The sequence below is a fragment of the Solanum lycopersicum genome, chromosome 3 (assembly GCF_036512215.1).
Source record: "Solanum lycopersicum chromosome 3, SLM_r2.1".
In the NCBI taxonomy this organism is placed as follows: domain Eukaryota; kingdom Viridiplantae; phylum Streptophyta; class Magnoliopsida; order Solanales; family Solanaceae; genus Solanum; species Solanum lycopersicum.
Genome location: NC_090802.1, coordinates 2,420,167 through 2,443,402, shown reverse-complemented (window position 1 = coordinate 2,443,402; position 23,236 = coordinate 2,420,167). Strand labels below are relative to the sequence as shown.

The following is a 23,236-nucleotide window of genomic DNA, read 5'->3' as shown; positions in this document are numbered from 1 at the left end:
AAATATATTTTATTTATGAATAATATATAAACAATTATAAAATTTATATATCTAATTTATCATTCCGGTTTGATTATTTTTTTACGGTTGGTTTACAGTAAAACCAAAACCAATTCAATATCTACTTTCAAAATTTAACTTAACCAAATCCAACCAAACCAAATATCGATCTTTCAAATCGATTTGGTTTCAGATTGCGATTCAAATTAATTTTTTAACCGTAATCATGAACAAACCTAGTTTGAAGTATCAATAGTAATCGATGTATGGATTTCCTTCCATATTAATTTACGTATTTCAATTTCAAACAAAAGAAGATAATATGTTTTCACTAACAAGTGAAGAGTAGTTCAATTTACACTAATCACGTAGTTATGTATGATGATATGTAGGACATGCGTGTCTATTTGTTCAGCTTTATATAAATTTAAGTGTCTATTTTTGCACACTCAAAATTGAACGACATTTTCCGTTCGAATAGAAATCACAAATTTAGGAACGTGGATAATGTAGCTTCCACTCGATTTGGGGAAAATCACAATTCACAAGGAGGACCGTGCTGGCCACACGTTCGTCACCCCCTTTCTCTTCTCCTTTTATTTAGGCATCACATTGTTATCAATCAACTCATTCCCAAATAATAGTAACAGAGAACAACAATGGCGTCTACAACTAGCATAATTCAACCTGGCTTCTCATGCGGCGGCGCATTATCTTCCTTCACCGCAAAGCCAAGGCGTGTGGTGATGGTTCGTGCCCAAGCTATAAACCCAGATATTAAGAAGGATGAAGCGAAAGTGGTCGACTCTGTTCTCGTCACTGAACTCTCTAAGCCTCTCACTGCGTACTGCAGGTTCATTTTCTCTCTTAATACATTTTCATAATTTCTCAATGGCATAATACAATATATTGGACCATAAACTTAATTTCAAATTTTAGTTTTGATCTTTAATTTTCATAATGCACAAACAAACGCTTTAACTATCCAATTTTTAAATAAATAAACACATGAATTCTACGTGACACAATACACGTAGGACAAAAAATGACATTTAGATGACATTTGTGTCTATTTGTTCAATTTTATATAAGTTTAAGCGTCTATTTGTGCACATTCAAAGTTAAAAGGCATAAACATAATTTAAAGCCATACAAAATGACATATTTATGTATTACGCCTTCTTTAATTTGACATATTATTTTAGTATTTCTTTCTTCTTTTTTTTTTGTTGTTGAAATTTTCTAGAATATGCATTGCTGATAGAAATTGTTAGAAACAATTTTAATTTATTCAATTGTTTATCCCAATTTCTCCCTTTTTGTCTTACCTATGCGAAAATGGGGACAAGCCACCTAGTGGTATGGGTCAATCAATACGGTTTATTTTATCCAAAATCTTATTTTATATGAAAAATTCTTTAAGAAATTTTGTTCATTTATATAGAGAAAATGGACATTATTTGGTTTAAGTTGAAAAAAAATAGTTGTACACGTATAAAGTCCAATCAATAGTCAGTCCTATTATCCCGTCAGACGTAGTTAGTTGATACCTGTTGTTGGTCTGTGAAATTAGTTCAGGTTGATCGGAAAAAAAAAGTCAGCGCTATTACTAATAGTGATATTGAATGTGATTTTATTTATAAGTAATTTCATATTGCTTAAGTCCTTCAAGAATGGTGTTGAAGGATATTTTTTTGTTATACATGTTATTGAAAATAATTCAGTATTATATCCTTAATAGTTAGGTATTTGATTGCCAACTTTAGTTTCTGTATTCATAATACCTGCAAAAATTACTATGGTATTCTCAATAGGAGAGTTATATATACGTTTAATGTGAAACAACACTACAGGAAGGAGTATTGTCCAACCCTTATAAAAAGCTAGCTCAAAGGAAGGAGTATTGTCCAACCCTTATAAAAAGTTCACCCATCTCATTAATCACCGATGTGGTACTTTTGTCATTCTTTAACGCCCACCTTACGCCCATGCTTAGCATTTGGTGCGTGGACAGTTTTAATTTTGGGAACCCAACATCGGGTGAGACGGTCCTTGCTCTGATTTAATTTTGGGAACCCCAACATCGGGTGAGACGGTCCTTGCTCTGATACCATACCATGTAAAATTAGGTCTTAGGTCTAACTCATACCCCAAAAGTTAGCTCAAAGGGAGGAGAAAAGCTAGCTCAAAGGGAGGAGAATTGTCCAAGCCTTATAAAGAGTCCACCCATCTAACTAATCACCGATGTGGGACTTTTGTCATTCTTTAACACAAGGACCATGCGTTAACAACATTTACTGATGGCTGCAATGGAGAAGAGAGTCATAGATCTCTTGATTGTGGAACTCTTGCTAGAATCACATTTAGTAAGTGGGAGATTTGTGTGCAGGTGTTGGAGGTCTGGGACTTTTCCTCTATGTGATGGAAGCCATGTGAAGCACAATAAGGAAACCGGCGATAACGTTGGACCCTTGCTGTTGAAGAAGCAGTAAGCCAGTAAATGAACTACTCTCCAGATTATGCAAAGACTATTTTCTTAGTATCATTTTGTTCTATCTTATACCATTTGTTGAATGAGATGTTCTTCTTTCTAGAATAGGACCTACTTAAAACTGAAAATACTTGAAATATTCATCCTTTTTGCAGCCTCATGCTACAACTTGATCACATTATTATCACATGAGTGTAATTTCCATATGGATTAGTTAAATGAAAGTGATAAATAACAAGTCATATCATGTTGATTTGGTTGATGCATATTCTCTTAATATTAGGGGTGTACAAAATCGAATCGAAAACCAAGTCAAATCGCAAATCGAGTCAAATAAAGAAAAACATGGCTAGTGGTTTGATTTGACTTGGGTTGGTGTTGAAAAAAAGCTCGACTATATTTGGGTTGGGTTTGGTTTCAACTAAAAAAACAAACTCGAGACTAAACCAAACCGACATTATATATATAATTTTAAAATATTATTTTACACGTAAAAATACTTATTTTGATATAATTTTAAAAAATATACATTTATGTAACTTTTACTTTTATGTATCTCTTCTATCATTTTATCTTTTCTTTATTGTCAGACAAGGGTATTTTGAGTATTTTCTTAGACTTGTAGTTAGGGTATATTGTTGTATCTAGTATTCTTAGTTTTTCTTATATAAATATATAATCAATTTTTAAGACCGTTTGGCCCCAAGAAAATTTGAGAAAAACTTTGAGAAGTGGTGTTTGACTATATAATTTGGTAAATATATTTGTTAAATATTCCAAGTTTTCAAATACTAGAAAAACTAGTATTTAGGCAAAGTTTTAATATTTGAGAAATTTAAAAAAATTCAAAAAATTACCCAAACTTTTATATTTTATAAAAAAAAAACTCATTATTTATTTAATTTCAATTAATATTTGTTACTACCGCCTTCGAAAAATTCTGAGTTCTAATTGAGTGATAAAATTGACAAAAAGGAACAATTTCCGTTTAATGAATTATAATTATAACTTAATCAGTGACAAGTTTGAGTATGCGGTTAATGTACTGTCTTGCATATATTGTTATTTTGTTATTGTTGATTGTTATCAATTACATCATAAAGTTATTTTTTTACTAACATATTCATTAAAAAATGATAATATAAATTTATGAATATTTTTAATGATTTTTAGAACTTATGATAACAAATAAAATTGTACTATGACGTAATATTAAAAAATAATGAATTAGTTATGCTGAGACTATTTATTTTAAGATTAGTTATTCAAAGCTTATTTTTATTGATAGTTTGATTTGTTGTATTAAATATAACAAGCATGACATACTTTCTAAAAAAAATTATTTGATTACAAAAATACACTCTACCTTATTAAACTTTTACACATTTTTTTTGTAGAGCTTGATTATTTACTCTTTAAAACAAAACCTCCACCTTATTTAACTTAATCTTTTTTGTGTTCCTTAAATTATATGTTGTGTTTTTCACTTATATATCAGTGTTATATATATATATATATATATATATATATATATATGAATAAAAACTACTTACATAAAAATATCTACTTATACGAAACATAGAAGGACAAAGACGGAATAAAACAACCTAAAAAAAACTGGATCAAAACTCATCAAAAATTGCTTTCAAAGAATAGTAAGAAAATTGACAAAATGACACCAACACAACCTAAACTTGACAAAACAATAAAAAGGGCATATAAATAGCAAAATTTAGACAACAATTGCATCGTAACAACAAAAACTGCACTAAAATTGGCCAAAAACCAGTGTGAAAAGTGATAATAAAAAGTATTTAAGCATTTGGAGGTATTATTGTCATTTTAGTAATGTTATCTGAGAAAAGTTATTTTGATATTGTTATTTCACCACGAGGGAGGGATAAATTACTCCAACGCTATTTATTCATTTTAGGATAAGTTATCCCATCATGTGTAACTAGAACTGTCAATATGTCTGACCGATCCCGTGAGCTAATCCGTACAAGCTTTGAAATTTGACGGGTCAAATCGAACTAACTCATTTTTTATTTGTATAGAAAATGATCGATCCAGCCCACAAGTTTTGCCGAGTCAGTCTTTTTTTCTTAATAACATATTTTTATAATCTTTTCAATTAAATTATAAATTTAAAATAGACTTAAATCATATACAATCCCTTAAAACTGTCCACATAATTCATATAGTCATTTTAATTTAGATTTGTACCTATTAAACACTTTAACGTTAAGAAATTTTTATTTGTTTGAAATAAAATGACAATCAGTTAAATAACAAAGATGCGTGTACTTTAATCGCATATACACACCAGATCTACCAATAAAATAATGCCAACTGACATTGAATCTTTTTTTTTTTTACAAGCTCTATTTAAATAATCCAAAAAGAAATTTCAGAAAATAATATTTTATTTTTTAAAATTAATCCTCCATGTTCTTCGAGACCCATTTCCCCTTTCATGCCGACGCCGGCAAATACACCACCACCCAAGCTTAATATCCATTTTTTTTCATTTTAATAGCATTAAATTTTTTTATTCATTGCCGTAATTTTTCTCATATTAATAATCACTCATCACAATTACAACAAATAATTTCGAACTTTTCCAAAAAAAATTGAGTTCATATCTTTTCCATCAAAATTAATGGCACTTCACCGAAATATTTGAGACTTAAATCCATATAAGAAAAAAGAAACAGAAGAAGAATTAGTGAGGGGTTAAGAAAGAGAAGAGACTTTCTTTTCCTTTTTAAGAAAATTACTTTTTTTCCCTTCTTTATATTTCCTCTGTTCGGTATTATTTATCACCATTTTTATTTTTACAGTCAAACTATAAAAACATTGACTCGATATATTTTTTCATCATATTAATATGTAAAAAATTATAATTTATAGTACTTTTCATATAGTTTTAAAATATCTAATTTTTTTGTTTAAAATATCGAATTAATGTGATCCAATTTACCTTTGAAAATTAGTCAAATTAAATTTCAACATGTGCAACATGACAAATAATTTCGGACGAAGGGAGTATTAATTTAGGTGTATAAGTTAGAGAAAAGAAGGAAAAAAATATTAATTTCAACACATTTTTTGTCTTCTCGGCATTTTGTGTCTAATAAAATGACTTTTAAACAAATAAGGTGCTTAATAGGAATAAAAATAAGTTAAGGTGTTTTAACGAAATATGCAGATGGCTTAAGCCTTAAGAATATTATTATAAATATTGATTAGATGATATTACATGGCGTTAGTGTTGCTACTTGTTAATCAAATCCACAAATAAAATTATCTTTACGATATTTATTAAGTTTGATTTCAAGTAAAAACATAAATAGTTAAGTAGAAATATCAACCTAATTGTTTTCCAATGATCATAATAAAACACAAAAACTATGCCAATATTCCATAGGCTATGATCTATGTAGGATCCCCTAAAAATATTAGCGAATTTTTATTTTATGTAGTACATATTTTATAAATATAATTTGTGTTTAAATTGTAATATTTTATACTTTAAAAAAAATTTGAGTATAGACTTTTGTTATTTTCAATACTCTATTTTATTTTTATTTTTTCATTAATTTTTATTTGGCTCACGAGCCTAACCTATCCATATTTCTTAAGTTTCACAAATTGCAAGTTTATTCAGGCTGAAATAAAAAACTCTTTTTAAAAATGGGATCCAAAATTCGTGGTCTAATCTTATCAAATCACGAGTTAGGTCAGGCTGGCCCAACAGACTTAGCCTATATTGACAGTTTTAGAAATGGGAGTGAGTGTAATATTAACTTTTTATGCTATTAGGTGTATTTCCTCATTTATCATCTTATTCAAAAAGTGAAGGATTATCGTTTCTCAAATTCAAAATCTTAAGGGGGGAAATGAGTTTTCGAAAAATATATTTTCATTAGTTTATCAAAATTTGGCAAGATTTAGTGATTTACTAACCATATTGGAATATTTATTTGCTTGACTAGAAACTTAATTTATTACCATATAAATTTATTTTGTTACCATAATTTTTGACATGATGCAAGGAATATACTTTTGTACTATTTGGCTAGAAATTTATCATAACTAAGAAGAATCTTTTGTATATATAATCATCTCATTTCATTTTTTATAAGCACCACATTTTCTCAAGTGTTCTTACCAATAAACTTATTTTTTAGAAAAAATATCTTACATCAAAAGTTGAGTCATGGAAAAGAAAAAGACTTTAGGACGTCAAAAGATTTCAATGGTCAAAATAGAAAATGAAGATGCTCGATACACAACATTTTCAAAGCGTCGATCAACATTATATAAAAAAGCTAGTGAATTGGTTGGAAAATACGATGTTGATGTGGGGATAACATTATTTTCTCCGACTGATAAACCCTACTCTTTTTTTCACCCTACAGTTGATGTTGTTGTTGATCGTATTCTCAATCCAAATACACAGCCAAGTGAAGATAACAGCATCGCGATTGCAAGTTATCGAAACAAAGTGAAGGATCAAAAAGTTGAGCTTGACGAGCTTGATATCATAGAAAGAGGTATATCTAATTCGACATTTGGCACTAAGGAAACTAACATGAAAAATATATGGGAATCCTTTATGAAATTTAATGAAGATGAGGTGAATGAACTCGAGCTTTGGCTGAACTCTATTGATTTTGATTTGAAAAATTATTTATCGCAGCTGGAAAATAATGTTTCTTCCTCTACACAAGCACCTCCAAAAAATGTTGGTTAGATATATATATATTGATTCCTAATATATTGAACTTCATGGGTTGTAATAATTAGATTCACATTCATACATTTTCGAATGTTCTTTTGTTTTAAAATTTAGTAGTGTTACTTGAATTCATTAGTGATCTTCATTTATTTGATGTTTGAGTCGTTTGTTGATATAGTCATGTACTATTTGAGAATGCGCCTCTTTGTTACCTGTGGTTTGGATGACTAGGTTTAATCGAGCTTGTGGTGTTGTATTTTGTTCCTAGTTATATTAATAAATTGATAGTGATTTGTTTGATTTACTTGCTTTATTAGAGAAGTTTTTTTCGTAACAACTATTATTATTATTAAGTTTTCACTATAAAATTTGGGAAATATTACCTATTAAGATATATGATTGAATCAAAATAATTTGTACTTCATTCAAGCATCAACACATCATTTTTATCCTATATTTTAAAATTATTTTCTATCGTTCCCAAAAAGTACAAAAATCCTTATTCTCCACAATTTCTCTCAATATTCATGATACATCACTATAAACTATCACCCAGTTATTTTTTCTTTTTCAAACCTAAAATCACTCTATGATATTACCATTTGTCTTCATCACTTTATTTTTGAATGTCAAATATTTTCTCTTTCCGACTTATTGATTTCAAGTTATTGAAAAAACTTCTTCATTTTGTGTTTATTTTTTTTTCAACTCTGACACAAATCCTCTTAAAACTTCTCTATCTCCTCACCCGTCACGCCAGTCACCATCCTCCATCAACTTTCGTTTCCACCCTCACCCATCAATAACATCCGATCAATCCTCATTTGTGAAGACGACATCAAATTCGATACTTTAACATCTCACAATTTTAAATAGCTAGAAATAAGCTAAGAAACTATAGAAAGAAAAGGAAAAATCTGAAAAATTGCCTTAGGTAAGAAATTAAGTTTTGGTCATTTTCAAACAGTCATAACTTCTAGATCAAGATTATTTAGAGGTAGTTCTTGATATAGTTGGAAAGTCCTTGGAGAGATCTTTCCAACGCCGCCGAGTTTGCACATTTCGATATTATGAGGGAGATATGCCTATCGAGAGTTGGACTGTTGAAGTAAAGAAAGTCTCAATCCGGATTTAAGAAGGGCAAACTAGTCTTTTCACCAATTAATTTTTCTATTTCGTTTTAGGGGTTTATTGGGGGTAAAAAATGAATTTAGTTCAGTTTTGAAAAATCAAAATCACGCTTAGGCTTGGAGAAGAGAGAAAAGAGGAAGGAAAAGGAGAAAAGTAAAGAATTCGCCAAAAACATCAAGATTTGCGAGTGGAATTCGTCGGGTGTGACACTTACCAAGTTATGTGAGATCTTTAGTGTTGGGCTAGTTCACCCACACACCAACTTGTTTAGATTCAGCGATTTTGAGTTGGTTGAATGATAAAAAGTGAAGTTTTTGAAGAACATTGTTGAATTCTTGTTGGTTGAGTTGTCGCATGCCTAGTGTTGATTTGATTCGTGTTTTTGAGTTTATTTTTGAGTCAAATCTATTGTGTCTAGAGGGTACTAATGATCCTAAATGTTTGGGAAAAGAATTATGGAAGTTTAGAGGGTTTAGAGATGAAAAACAAAGCAGAAACGATGAGAACGCCTAATTCATAATACAATTCAAGGAAAGTTAAGATCAAAGTCAAAGAAGTCAAGAGTCAAGTCTATATGTTAAGAAGCAAGTTAAGGTAAAGTTTTTAAGAGTTCTCAAGGGTCTTTAACAACGGTTTAGCTTTGTTTGAAGACTCAAGTTTCAAGTTAAGTAAAGAATAAAGAGTTGAAGTTCTTCATTCAATGAAATATATGGGAACTAAGTATTCTCTAAGAGTTGATTTAAGACTCAAGTTTCAAGCTAATGTAAAGAGTAAAGAGTTGAGTTCACTTCTCAAAAAGTTATTAAGGAACTAAGTATTCCCAAAGAAGTTATAAATGTTTTCACATTTGAGCAAGAAAAGGAAACACCGATTTCAAAGGAGCCTTTGGGCTAAGCATTGAGTAATTATCTCAAACTAAAGAAAGAAGATGCTTTAAAAGTATGAGCTAATATTTTGGGAGTAGTATTGGGCACCAATGTGGGGTGAGAGTTCATTTCAACTCAAGTCTCCATGAAAACCATGTAGCTATATCATGGGTATTAACAGGTCATACTTTTTACTGATCACGTAAGTTAAGTTAGTAGATCCACTAAATTAAGTAGTTCTATGCGACAATAAAGTATAAGATAGTTCTGGCAGCGTTGGCAAGACGCCACTTAGGCTCATAGTGGTGGTTGTCGGTTAGAGAATCTCCCATAAAAATTATATTACTTCATATATAAGTAAAGCTGAGTTTGTTATTGCATTTTATTTAACGAACTGAGTGTTTTTCATTGTTTTACAAGCTTTATATATTGCATGTGTTTAATTGTTTTATATTAAGTCAAGTTATTCATGAGTTGAGTAGAGCCAAGGTAAGTGTTCCTTCTTACTCTTTTTCAAGCTTAAGTTGTTGTTAGCGTTTCAAATCGCATACTCGTACGTTCAACCTGATGCCAGTTGGCTTGCATCATATCATAATGCAGATACAGATAACCAGGATCAACATCATCCAGCGCCTCGTTGATCCAACTGAGCACTCGGAATCAGTGGTGAGCCTTCTTGTATTATGGAGGACACATTTGTTTGCTTTTCAGTCTTTCTTTTATGAGATGTTGTAGGGTCTGTCCTAACATCCATCATAATATTATAGAGGCTTCATAAACAGTCAGACAATTAGTATTGAGTCTTTTATCTTTGTATTGCAGATATTTTGCTATTAGACTTAAGTGTCATTTTAGTCAAGTTACTTATTTTAAGTTATATTATGAGATTCTATTCTTTTAATGAGATAAGTCAGGCCAAGGGTCCGCACGAAGAGAGTAATGATCTTCGAGTGCCGGTCACGTCTAAGGTATAGGCTCGGGGCGTGACAAACTTGGTATCAAATATTAATGTTGATATATAAACACTAATATTTTATAATAAAATCATTTTGTATCATATTCATAGTTATGTATATGACACATAACTTTTTTATGTATATAATACAGTTATGTATCAGATTTTGTGATGTATCACTCAACCTTATTCAACTAGAATGTATTTGTAGACAATATCAAATATTAAAGTTGATATATATTACTAATATTTTATAACAAAATCAATTTGTATCATATTCGTAGTTATATATATGACACATAACTTTGTTATGTATATAATACAGTTATGTATCAAATTTTGTGATGTATCACATGTTACAATGTAACAAAATAAGGGGATTAATAGACACTACAATTTTGTTCCATGCTTAATTCTTTTTGTCCATCACACCAAACAACTCCTATAAACCACTCAAACGTTATCCCGAAATTAACTTTTTTTATCAATCATATCAAACGAAACCCTAAATATATAATAATTATTTTGATCAGAAATCACAAATATAATTTTAATTGTACGAAATCAAATGGAACTGAATGCAAAATAGGAATAGGAAGTATAATAGACATACTTGTTGGTGTAACTTAATTCAAAGGGAAAAATATTTACCGTTTTGAAATGCTGCTATAAGGAGGAACTGAGACCATATACCATATCCAATTCAACACCAAATTCTATATTTGATGTAAAATTTGTTGTTTATAGCTTCAGTTTTTCACACCAAATTTGGTGTGTGAATAGTGTCACACCAAATTTGGTGTAACATATTCATAACATCAATTCACTTTTGAATATTATAATATACAAATTTTACACCAAATATAGAATTTGGTGTTGGATTGGAGATGGTCTCAGTTCCTCCTTATAGAGTATTTAATTTGGTGTTATATATTATAATATTCAATGTATTTAAAAATAACTGAAAATAATAAATATTCAACAAAGTAGTAATTGACATACATCAAAATTGAAATGTAAAATAAATAATAATTTTAAAAAGTACAAAAAACTATAATAATTTTAAAAAATTACAATAATAACTTAATAACTTGATAGATTCTTTCCGGATTCATCAATACTATAAAAATATGAATTGTATGAGATCAAAAATTGTTGTGGTTGTGATTGCGATCGTTGAAATTGTTCTTTTCGAACGATTTCACAAACATTTCAAAGCTTTGTGTTCTATGTTGAACTACCTAATGCATTAATAGAACATTTATGGGAGTACCGTATTGATTTTGAAAGTTGAATATTTACGTAGAATTTAAAATAATTTTTTAATTATGTAATGTTTATTTAATTATTTTCCACTAATGATTTTACTTTGATTTGTATTATAAATTATAACGCATAATGTATAATATGCTAGCAATTTATATATTTTAAAAATTATGGCATACAATAATTTTATATCAAACGATTATAAAAGATAATGATATGAATTATATTATGGTGAATGTATTAGCAAGAATTTGTTTTATGAACTAATAAAATATAATAAAAAATAATAATATAATAATGAATTTTTTTATTTTATGTAAAAAAATTATTACAAGTGGTTAGAATTAATTACACCAGATGCTAATGTTGGGAATTTTGTAAGAATCGGACGGTGAATAATAAACCTCAGGACTTATTGTAATCCAACGGCGCCAAATCGATTCACCACCAAAGGTTATAAATATCAACACAAACCCTACATTCGATTTTTCCCTCTTTCATCTCCTGTAATTGCAGTTGCAGCTCAACTGCAATACAGTATCAGCAGGACCACCGCCATTTTCTCATCTTCAAGCTTACATTTCTCTCTTTTTATACACTAAATTTACAGACTTTGTAATGCCTGCACTTGTTGAAAGTGAAACAATGGCGTCTGAAGATTTGAAGAAGCTGAAGAAGAGCGGAAATGGGTCATCCGCCGACTCCCATAAGAAGTCGAAGAAGACCAAGATTGATTATGGGTCTGATTCAGAGGAGATAAAGAAGAGTAAGAAGAAAGATAAGAAGCGTAAAGCTTTAAGCTTGGATGATCAGGAGAATGGAAATTCTGAGGTTTTGGAATCGATTAATCTGAATGAGGATGAAAAGAAGAAGAAGAAAAAGAAGAAGAAGAAAAAGGAGGAGGATGAGGCTAAATTGGTGGAGGAGGATAGTGAGGAGAAAGAGGAGGATCCTAATGCGTTGTCTAATTTTAGGATTTCAGTGCCACTGAAAGAAGTTTTGAATGCCAAAGGGATAAATGCGCTGTTTCCTATTCAAGCTATGACTTTTGATACCATATTGGATGGGTCTGACTTGGTTGGTCGAGCTCGCACTGGTCAGGTATGTACTATTTGCAATTACCTTCTTAACTCTTATACACTGAAACAACATTTCTTGATTTTTTTTTTGGTATTCAGCTAATAACTTAAAACGTGCATGCTGATTTAAAAAAAGCATAATACATAAGTAAACCCTCAATCTAGGCCTCAGTGGACAAGTAATCACTTCAACTTTGAGTATGCATGTCTAGATAACTCCACCGGCCTCCACTTTGCTTGTTGAACACTCCAACTTACCAGATGATTATGTAGATACCTCCAAAATTGATGTGTCATGTCAGCATCGGCTGTCCACGAGACACAGTGGGGACGAATTAGAGTGATTACTTGCTAGTTAGACCTAATTGTGATGTGCACTCTTAATGTTGAAGTGCTTACTTGTCTATTTATGTATTATGCCATTTAAAAATTCTGGCTGTCATCTGTTATAATTTAAATGGTTGTTTCTGTCAGTGGACTAGCAATTTGTAATGTAAATTTTACTGATTTGATTATGTTCTGTATAGAGCGTGGCATTGGAAATTCTAACCCCAAACACGATATAAATGTCCATGTGTTCCTTGGAAATTAGAATTAGGCAACTATGCAAGTCATCTATAAGAATCTACATGAGCTTGGCTCTTAGGCGGGGCAGAAAACTTTTGTTCTTTATGAGATTCTCATTCTTGTGCTGTCACGTATACTGACCTACTCAGGAGCCGCTCACATTTTCTGATGATTTTCATTCTAGAACCATAGTTGATAGAGTTCCATCTACTTCATGTCGCACATTTCGTCCAAACTTCAAAATCGCTATTTACTTGTCCAAGGGGTACTCCCTCTGTTCCCCTGTTCACCTCTTTGAAAGAAACTTACAGTACCATATGGTGCTTATGAGGATCCATTAGGGAGGATCTGCTAAAGGTACTTGGATTTCCCTTTGATGTGAATTTTTATCTGAAATGAGTTTTCTGAGAACACAAAAGTTGATAGTTTCTATTTAAAAACTTTGCCATTGCTTATTCATTACGATGAATGGACAGTGCCCACTTTGTTTCTATTAATATAAGAATAATAATAGACCAAATATTCCAGTACCGCAAGAAATTTTAGGCTATGTTTGTTGACTAAATAGTTCCTAACAGGTTATTATTTCAATTTGTGTTCCCACATTTGCAGGGCAAAACATTAGCCTTTGTGTTGCCCATATTGGAGTCCCTGATAAATGGACCTACTAAAGTATCACGGAAAACAGGGTATGGGAGGGCTCCAAGTGTCCTAGTGCTTTTACCTACTAGGGAGTTGGCACTTCAGGTATTATTTTAGAGGCCTTTCGGAAGTTGACTGCTTCACTGAATGTGAACCTCTGAGTTTTGTTTTCTCACTTCATGTTAATATAGGTGTTTGCTGACTTTGAAGTGTATGGTGGGGCTGTGGGGCTAACTTCATGTTGTTTATATGGAAATTCACCCATGGGACAACAACAAGTTCAACTAAAAAGAGGAGTTGATATCGTCGTAGGTACTCCTGGAAGAATTAAGGTAGTGTATTACCTGGTCTTATATTTTGTGACTCTGGAATATTCCTTGTTGTAAACTTTTCATGGTTAAAAGAGTTAAGATTTACTCCTTGCAAATTTTCCTCAGGACCACATCGAAAGAGGAAATATTGATTTCAGGTCCCTAAAGTTCCGTGTTCTTGATGAAGTTGATGAAATGTTGAAAATTGGTTTTGTTGATGATGTTGAATTTATATTAGGTATGCTACTATTCAGCGGTATCTTAGCGTTATCTGATCTGTTACCCTCTCATTATCTGATGCTGTCAGTTATGTCAGTGTAATATTCTTTCTTTGAGAGCTGAAATTTGCTTGTGCATTAGATGTCATTTCCAGGGGTCTTGTCATATTATGGTTATTGATTTTGTTATGCTTTTCTTCTACTTTTCTCCTTTGAATTTTGAAGGCAAGGTAGAAGATGCAAGCCAAGTTCAAACACTTCTTTTCAGTGCAACTTTGCCGAGCTGGGTGAAGCATGTTAGTTACTTATCTCTCTTTTTCTATAAATACTAGTCAGTGTTTGCACCAGGGAATGTTTCATATCCCTTAGTTTATTTCGAAACAAATTGCTTCTTCCCAGAGCTTGGAAAACAGCCCACCTTGGGGGTAAATGGGAGATGTACAACTTCTGTGTCCCAGGCTTCTATTTTCTTTTCTATCCTGAATAGTGGTCTGTTTCTGGTGTCAGATATCTTCGAAGTTTCTCAAACCTGATAAGAAAACAGCTGATCTTGTTGGTGATGAGAAAATGAAGGCCAGCAAGAATGTGAGGCATATTATTATACCATGCTCTAGTTCAGCCAGATCTCAGCTGATTCCTGATATAATTCGCTGCTACAGCAGGTTAGTTGTTTCTCATTCTTAAGTATCTGTCCATTTGTGATTTTTAGAATGACAATCAACTTATGAGATCATTTTCCGTCCATTTTGCCATGAAATATCAGTGGTGGACGCACAATTATTTTCACTGAGACAAGGGGTTATGCTTCGGAGCTAGCTGGCATATTGCCTGGGGCACGTGCTTTGCATGGAGACATACAACAATCCCAGCGTGAGGTAAATTTTTGTTTAAAATAAGTGCTGTATTCTGGCGTGCTCTCTTTTGCAATCTTTCCTGCTCTCTTTTTGGTGACTTTACTGCTTTTATGAGGATGATAATTTCTCCAGATGCGATCACCTTCTATTGTTGATGGGAAAGAATAGTAAGCCAAAAAGTCAACTTTGCATAAGTTGACTATTTATCACATTCCTCCACTCCTTCAACAAATTTTATAGTTATGAATTTAGATCTTCCAATTCTCAACTAACATCTGTTACTCTGATTGTTGCATGCTGTTCCAGATTACACTTTCTGGATTCAGATCAGGAAAGTTCCTTACATTAGTGGCCACAAATGTAGCGGCCCGTGGGTTGGATATCGACAACGTTCAGTTAATTATTCAGGTTTGATATTATTAAGTTCATATTTAACATTGATGCTCAAACCTTATTGGTATTTGTGAATGCTGAAGTTACTATATACGGTCAGTGTGAGCCTCCACGTGATGTTGAAGCGTATATTCATCGATCAGGCAGGACAGGACGAGCAGGTGAGATGCTAATGTTTGAATTCCTCTCACTTAGATCACTGGAATTCATGGACATCGTTACTTATATTTGTTTGTTATTATTATGTCATTCAGGAAATACTGGTATTGCTGTAATGCTTTACGATCCTAAGAAGTCCAACATCTCTAAGATTGAAAGAGAATCTGGTGTCAAGTTCGAGCATCTGTCTGCTCCACAGCCAGCTGATGTTGCCAAAGCTGCTGGGAAAGAAGCAGCAGAAGCAATTGCTGAAATTTCTGATAGGTATGTTTTTCGTTTGTGCTTTTTATGAATTTTAATGTGTCATCGTTCTACCATTTAATCTATTTGCAAATTTCTGTAGTGTAATACCTGCTTTCAAGGCTGCTGCAGAGGAACTTCTACATACCTCTGAACTATCACCAGCTGAATTGCTTGCGAAGGCACTTGCCAAGGCAGCTGTAAGTATTTCTCCTCGTTACTTGTCTGACCGGGAACCAAGCCTGGCCTTATGGTTGACAGGACTCTTCTCTTGCTTTTCCAGGGCTACTCTGAGATCAAGAGTCGTTCGCTTCTTTCTTCCATGGAGAACTGTGTTACTCTACTTCTTGAGTGCGGGAGGCCCATATTTTCACCTTCGTGAGTATTTAAACCATGTTCAAGTAAATGGTTTTCTTACTGTCTCCAATTATAACAAGTCTTACCATGAAGATACTATCTCACTCGGTGAGAGCTAAATATGGCAGAGCCTATTGTTAGTTTGGTTGATCTTTTGTACTTTGTTGATTTGGCAGCTTTGCATATAATGTTTTGCGGGGGTTCCTAACTGAGGACAAGGTTGAATCAATCAAAGGTCTTACTTTGACAGCAGATGGAAAGGGCGCAGTTTTTGATGTATCTGCTGATGACCTGGACACATTTCTAGCTGGTATGTCTCTCCATTTCTGCAATTCATCTAACCATATGCTACTCTAAAGCCTTCTTCTATCAGAGTTTGCTTCCCATACCCATTTTCAAGCAACTCCGTCATCTCATTAATCAGTGTCACAGCTTGTCCAAGCTCTTTCTCATCTTTACTTTTTCCTTTCGCTATGGGACTGGGCTATGTAGGGAAGAACGCACAAGGTGTAAGCTTAGAGGTAGTAACAGAACTGCCCCGGTTGCAAGAGAAAGATCAGCAGAGAGGCGGAAGATTTGGTGGTGGTCGCGGTGACAGGAGAAATGGAGGTCGATTTTCTGGAGGCAGAGGTGGTGGTGGGAGAGGTTATGGAAACTTTGGCCGTAGATGGTGAAGAATACAAACGATTTATTCAATTCAGACAGCTGACTGACTGTACAGGATTTTTTTTTCGCCATTTTGTGGGTTCAAAAATTTGCGATGATGAAGAAAAAAAATGTATATTACGGCTGCTGTATATGGAATACTAACATTAGATTTTTCATATATAGGCTCAATTCACTTTTTTTTTAAAAAAAATTTTTAGCTTGTTATTTAATTTGACAAATCTGCTTCTTCCTTAGTCTTAAATATACATACTACAAATGTAACAGTTATTATTTCCATAGAAGCTGACTCATGATTTATTAGAAATTTAATTTTGTAGTCCTTTACCAACTTGGTTTTAGTTTTATGTCTTCTCTACACTCTTAAACAACAGTTTAAGCTGGACATTAAATTGAAAAGGAAAAAGATGTTACTTGAAATTAAGGTATTCTTGATATATAAGTTGAAGTCAAATAAATTATGCTTACAAAAAATCATAGGAAAAACATTGAATCATACTGAGTTATTTGATATGATAACAATATAATACTTTTAGATATTCATAATCAAAATTATCTATCGCATAGAATTTTACAAATAGTAGAAAAACATATCATCTTTAATTTCAATTTATTTATTTTACTATTTCAAATTCTTTGAAAAAAGAATCCGATGATTTATGAATTCAAATTTTATATCATAAAATTTATAAATATATTTTACATAATAAACATTATAAATCTTAAAACTTCATAACAATTATTACATACTTCATTGATTTGAGCCATAACTTGTGAGGGTAGTTTCCAGACACTTCCACCCTCTACTCGCCTTCTCTATTCACCTGATTCTTCGATTCCGTTCATTGTTTTGCTTGTTATATTTTAGGAAAGTTTTTGTAGAATTACTCTGCTCCTACTTATTGATTTCTGAATGACTTTTGTTCCTGCTTCCAATCACCATTCTTGTTGATTTTTGAGGTCCTCGAAGCATCATGGGATGGTACAGAAGATCAAAAGTTGGCGTTGATGCTTTTCGAAGTTTCGCATCAAAGTTTTCATTCAGCAATTCAATTCAACGAACCAACCACGGCAATTCTTTGGTACCAAACGCTTTAGGCAAACCTAGTCCATCTGGGTCCTCAAGGATTTTGAGAAATTCGTGCTTTCAGTATGGAATCAAGCAAAATCAGTACAGCGGCGCCTTTTTCGGTGGGGCTAGAAGATATTACTACGTTGATCGACACCAAATTCAGCATTTTCGTCCAAGGGGTCCTCATAGATGGTTTCAGAATCCAAGAATTGTTCTTATTGTTGTTTTGGTGGGTTCAGGATTAGTGATAACTGTTTATATGGGTAATTTGGAGACTATACCCTATACTAAAAGAACCCATTTTGTGCTTTTGTCTAAAGATATCGAGAAAAGGCTGGGTGAGTCTCAGTTTCAAGAGATGAAAAAGTCATTCAAAGGGAAAATATTGCCTGCTATACACCCCGAAAGTGTTAGGGTGAGATTGATAGCTACAGAAATAATTGAAGCTTTACAAAGAGGATTGCGAAAAGAGCAGGTATGGACTGATCTTCACTACGCATCCGATGCCGTGGAACCTCATGAGACTAGTGGGCATGAGACTTTGATGGCATTAAGTAATAGTAACCCCGAGGCGAATTGGAGTAAAGACGATGAGATTCTAGATGACAGTTGGGTTCAGAAAAGTAGAAAGAAGGGACAGGAGAAGGGGTCAGAGTCTGCTACCGGGCATATCGAGGGATTGCAGTGGGAGGTTTTGGTTGTAAATGATCCTGTTGTAAATGCCTTCTGTTTGCCTGGTGGGAAGATTGTAGTTTTCACAGGGTTGCTTGAACATTTTAGGACAGATGCTGAAATTGCAACCATCATTGGGCATGAGGTGTGTATAAAGCTTTGTCATTTTATTCGTTGATTGCATTGTATACAGGTACATCTCTGCCTTGTTTTTAGTATTCACCCCTTTGCTTGCTTGATAGGTTGGGCATGCTGTGGCTCGCCATGCTGCTGAGGGAATCACAAAAAACTTGTGGTTTGCTATCATTCAATTGGTTCTTTACCAATTTGTGATACCTGATGTTGTTAACACGATGTCAGCCCTGTTCCTAAGGCTTCCATTCTCACGCAGGTATGTGTATCACCTTTTATTTTCTGGATTTTGTAAGTTTCTCTTGCTTGTGTGTTTTATGTTTTAATCTGTCTTTTAGGACTTAGCTAACATTGTTGTGTCTTATCCTGGCAATTCTCTCTGTTATTCAATTGTATTAAATTGGTAAACTTTATAATCATAGGAATGTCATGTCCGCATATACAGCCAATACGTAGCGAACAAGTGTTCATCAGAGATTATGTCATCCCAGAAAGCTCATTTTTGTGTGTTACATAAGTAGCATATGTGAAATATTTGTTAGATGTTGATGGGACAACATGTAGGCATAGAGCTTGAGCCTCTTTTTATAAAGGTGGTCGCATCAAAATCTTGGTTGGATGTCTTTATTGTCTCTTGTTTCTTTTCATTTGCATCCTCCAACATTCATGTTGAGAAGAAGAATTTTACATTAACTTTTGTGTACTCCCTATCTATGTTGCATTATGTTTTGTGTTATGGTTTTCATTGCACAAACATAGGCCCTTCTAAGAGGTTCTCCCTCTATGTCAGATGAATATGTTGTAGTACAGCATAATGGTGGACATTGAAATTGTTGGTAGTTGGGAATCCAATGTTCTACCCCTAGTATCATTGTTTCCACTGTATACAAAGTGAATAGAGCTTGTAGAACAATCAAAGGAAAAAGAAAAATAAGTTATGCCAATTTGTTTCTGCTGCTTTGATCCAGCAGAACAGGGTGTGTGGGAACTCGAAAACTTAACTCTATCTTTACATGGAAACATTTATGAGGTATTTGTTGAAGGTATAATTATAAAGTAGAACAAGTTGATAATATTAGGTGTGTCAATGGTTTTCTGAGAATGGATTGTACTGACTGACTGAACTGAACCTTACTGAACCGATTCTTAGTATTTATAATAAAGTCGTAGGTTTCAATATAGATCTTATAACTGTCCCGAGAAATTATGATAGGTTTCCTAAATTTAGATAAACCAAAAAAATACCAAACAGAACTGAATAAATTCTTATATGTACAAAATATATCATATATATTAAGTTCACAAATTACGAAGCTTTTAACCTTGGGACTTGAGGTGGATTCATTTGGAAACAGCTACAAGTGACACTCTGACCAAACTCTACTACTACTAAAACTAAATTGGTTTCCAGTGCTTCCAAGGATGCTCCTCTTCTTGTTTTCTGCGTGATGGGCAAAGGAGAGGATCTTCCCTTGACTGATTTGTACCAGGGTTCTAATGAGTTTGACATTTCAAGTTGTCTGGAAAAGACCAAGTTCCCATTTTATCCACGTTAACTTGATAATGGTCAGCGCCTCAGTGGGGTGCAATTGAAGTGCATATGCACTCATCTTCTGATGGTGTTGGTTCCCCCTCTTTAGATGGCTTTTTTCGTTCTCTATCCTTTCCCCATTTTGTGTGTTGATTGAACCCTGATCGATCTCTCATTTTTCTGTTCAGCTCTATAAATTTGCCTGTTTCATTAACTAGTGAGTTTTCTTAAAGCATAAGACATTCCTAAAAAAAAAAAAGGATATTTGTTGAGCATCAGCTATGTAGCACGGGCATTAATATGAGTACATTTTTTTTATAAGGTAGGGTTACAGATATGAGTACAATATGAAAATATGAGCATCAAAATACAGGGGGTTGTTTATAGATGTATAGTTGTATCTCTATATTTATGCTGTTTGATAGTTTTCCTTTATATGTTTGAAGTCTGAGGACTTGTAAAAATCATTAATAACAATGAAAAAACTAAAGCTATAAGATATATTCCATCAATGCTTACTGGTTTTAACTGTATAGATTGTGAATTAGTCATGTTACCATCTAATTGGATATTATTCCATAAGATATTATCGAAGACGTCTCAATATAAATGGGAGTTACATACTAAAGATGATTGTTGCAAAGCAATAAAGCAGAGTGCTTAACCACGAGGATAGATTGCAGGCACATCTTCTTGAAGCGAATTTTCGGCATTCCATGTTCACACAAATCTAAAGAGAGTTTTCAACCAGAAACCCTTTCAAAAACTGTTAGCTGCCCTTCAGAATTTTTCCAAGAAGTATCGGTTTAGTTTGAATCCTGGCGTTTCTTACTTGAAATGATCCACGCTGTTACTTCTTCTCACAGTTGCATTGTGGTCTCAAATTTGTCTAGCGAATACTAATTTTAGGATGTTATTTGAATCTGAAAATCAGGAAGCTCTATCCAAAACTGAAACAAGAAATACCTTATCCCAGTCATATCCAGCGTGTATCTAGCCTGAAATATCCATGATTGCAGTATGCAACTAAAATATTTATTCCTGTTTGTTATAGGGTGTTTTGTCAATTCATGATCCTTTTGGATGAGAAGCATAATTTTGAGAAATAGAAACCTGAGTTCTCTAAAGCTTAGGGTCTAATCTTTGGTTAGTGAATCTAAGGCAGTTATCAGGAATCTATCAGAGAAAATTTAGTGTGGCAGTGACCCTCCACCCTGAAAAAAAGAAAAGAAAAGAAAAGTGAAAAGGAGACGCTGCATTTCTTTCTTTTATCCTGCTAGGAGTTTCTTTTTTTTTTTTTTGTGTGTGTGTGTGTATGTGTGAGAGAGAGCAAATCATGGCAAGTATGACTTTGTTAGAAGTACTCATAGTTAATGTGTGGATCTCTGCCGGTAAACTCAACTACTCAAGTTGGACAGCCAATGTTTTGAGGTTTTATCCTTTTATGCGCTCAAGTGCTTCTGAGCTTTAGCAGTGCCAATTGATGATATAGTCTGTGTGAACAGAAGCAATAATATGTGACCAGCTTAATGCTACTTTCTGACTGTTTGCATTGAAAGCATATCCAAGTCTCCTTATTTGTGACATCAGTTTAGTTGTTGACTCCAGGACTTCCAAATTTAAATTTGTTTGTGTTTGACATACTCCATTTAGTCACTGGAGTAAAGGGATTTAGAATTCTGTCAATCATGTTGTGAGTGGCGAAACTCAAAAGAAACAATTTGAAAAGGATTTCTATTTCCAAAGGTATTAGAAACCTCAAACTTCAAAATAAATGTGACTGGCAATATCTGCCATGTAACCCACCTTTCCGTCCACCCATCCCACATAAAAAATGAAAAGAAGAGAGGAGGAAGTCACTGATTTCAGATGCTCAGTTATCTGGTGCATTTTATAATGTGCTTAGTAGTGATCTAGTAAGTCCGCTGTTGTTTCTCAAAGTCTATATTTTAGGCTTACTTTTGTTGGTTAAAGTCTTGAGTTAATCGCTTAATGAGCTTGTTCCAGCAGTAGAGGTTGGTGATATCAGTAATCACTGATCATATAGAGTTTGGAATTGAAACTCTTGGCTTCAAGCCTTTATGGCATCACCTACTTGTCATGTGGGTTTTTGTTAAATTCTGTTAATGTACCCTATTATGTGTCAACCGTTTTATTTGTGTGGGGTGCACATGTCTTCTTAGCAAGCATGCATATGTAATACACGAAACTAGTCATTTCAAATCATGATAGATAGGATGAATGTTTTGCCTTTTTTTTCCTTTTGTATCGAGTTCTCATGCATTTCTATGTACCAGGATGGAGATGGAAGCAGATTACATAGGGCTGCTGCTGATGGCTTCTGCTGGATATAACCCTCGTATAGCTCCCTCAGTCTATGAGAAGCTGGGCAAAATTTCCGGGGAATCAGCCTTGAGAGATTATCTGTCTACTCATCCTTCTGGGAAGAAGAGAGCGCAGTTGTTGGCTCAGGCTAAAGTAATGGATGAAGCCCTTACAATATATAGGGAAGTGCAGGCAGGAAAAGGGATTGAGGGTTTCCTATAGAGGAAAGGATGAAATGCACAGGCCATGTGAGAGTAGGGAGCCGCCCAGAAGCCAGTTTTTTCGGAAGTTATGCTCATCTTTTCTTCGCATTTTGATTGATTTTCGTTTCAAGTTCCAGTAAGTGAAGATTAAGCAAAGAATTCTTCACAAAATTGTTGTTTTTGGACAACTCCAATTCCCTTTCCTGGCTGCTGAAATTGACTGTTCAATAAGCATACTTATCTGTCTGTTGTAACCCTTTCAAATCCCGTGCCGGGAAGTTCCTACGGAATCCAGTAAGCAACTTGTAAAGCAACATTCCATCTTTTTAGGTAAAATTGTGTTGTCGATCAGCTACCAAAAT

The 23,236-nt window shown here is 33.3% G+C and overlaps 4 protein-coding genes across 4 annotated transcripts; all 4 read left to right on the top strand.

The window, feature by feature from the left end:
• The first annotated feature begins 590 nt into the window (after positions 1 to 590).
• On the top strand, positions 591 to 2,753 carry LOC101244055 (CDGSH iron-sulfur domain-containing protein). The gene is made up of 2 exons (NM_001322420.1): positions 591 to 853; positions 2,390 to 2,753. Exons 1-2 carry the CDS (start codon positions 660 to 662, stop codon positions 2,490 to 2,492), a joined length of 297 nt encoding a protein of 98 aa, NP_001309349.1. The 5' UTR covers positions 591 to 659; the 3' UTR covers positions 2,493 to 2,753.
• Positions 2,754 to 6,752: 3,999 nt separating this feature from the next.
• On the top strand, positions 6,753 to 7,250 carry LOC112941129 (agamous-like MADS-box protein AGL62). The gene has a single exon (XM_026030258.1). The coding sequence runs from the start codon at positions 6,753 to 6,755 to the stop codon at positions 7,248 to 7,250; it is 498 nt and encodes a 165-aa protein (XP_025886043.1).
• Positions 7,251 to 11,936: 4,686 nt separating this feature from the next.
• Positions 11,937 to 17,270, top strand: LOC101243764 (DEAD-box ATP-dependent RNA helicase 7-like). Its single transcript, XM_004234102.4, has 14 exons — positions 11,937 to 12,554; positions 13,712 to 13,846; positions 13,933 to 14,073; positions 14,179 to 14,290; positions 14,496 to 14,566; positions 14,778 to 14,932; positions 15,034 to 15,145; positions 15,431 to 15,532; positions 15,618 to 15,678; positions 15,772 to 15,940; positions 16,020 to 16,116; positions 16,200 to 16,294; positions 16,450 to 16,583; positions 16,766 to 17,270. The coding sequence occupies exons 1-14, from the start codon at positions 12,072 to 12,074 to the stop codon at positions 16,945 to 16,947; spliced, it is 2,049 nt and encodes a 682-aa protein (XP_004234150.1). The 5' UTR covers positions 11,937 to 12,071; the 3' UTR covers positions 16,948 to 17,270.
• A 46-nt stretch (positions 17,271 to 17,316) lies between these two features.
• Positions 17,317 to 23,235, top strand: LOC101268739 (mitochondrial metalloendopeptidase OMA1). Its single transcript, XM_004234101.4, has 3 exons — positions 17,317 to 18,828; positions 18,926 to 19,074; positions 22,644 to 23,235. The coding sequence occupies exons 1-3, from the start codon at positions 17,914 to 17,916 to the stop codon at positions 22,891 to 22,893; spliced, it is 1,314 nt and encodes a 437-aa protein (XP_004234149.2). The 5' UTR covers positions 17,317 to 17,913; the 3' UTR covers positions 22,894 to 23,235.
• Position 23,236: the final 1 nt, after the last annotated feature.

Coding starts and splice junctions, on each gene's coding strand:
- LOC101268739 (XM_004234101.4), top strand. CDS start 17,914: ATGGGATGGTACAGAAGATCAAAAGTTGGCGTTGATGCTTTTCGAAGT. Junction 18,829..18,925: donor CAACCATCATTGGGCATGAG/GTGTGTATAAAG, acceptor CTTGCTTGATAG/GTTGGGCATGCTGTGGCTCG. Junction 19,075..22,643: donor AGGCTTCCATTCTCACGCAG/GTATGTGTATCA, acceptor TCTATGTACCAG/GATGGAGATGGAAGCAGATT.
- LOC101244055 (NM_001322420.1), top strand. CDS start 660: ATGGCGTCTACAACTAGCATAATTCAACCTGGCTTCTCATGCGGCGGC. Junction 854..2,389: donor CCTCTCACTGCGTACTGCAG/GTTCATTTTCTC, acceptor ATTTGTGTGCAG/GTGTTGGAGGTCTGGGACTT.
- LOC101243764 (XM_004234102.4), top strand. CDS start 12,072: ATGCCTGCACTTGTTGAAAGTGAAACAATGGCGTCTGAAGATTTGAAG. Junction 12,555..13,711: donor GTCGAGCTCGCACTGGTCAG/GTATGTACTATT, acceptor CCACATTTGCAG/GGCAAAACATTAGCCTTTGT. Junction 16,584..16,765: donor CCTGGACACATTTCTAGCTG/GTATGTCTCTCC, acceptor TGGGCTATGTAG/GGAAGAACGCACAAGGTGTA.
- LOC112941129 (XM_026030258.1), top strand. CDS start 6,753: ATGGTCAAAATAGAAAATGAAGATGCTCGATACACAACATTTTCAAAG.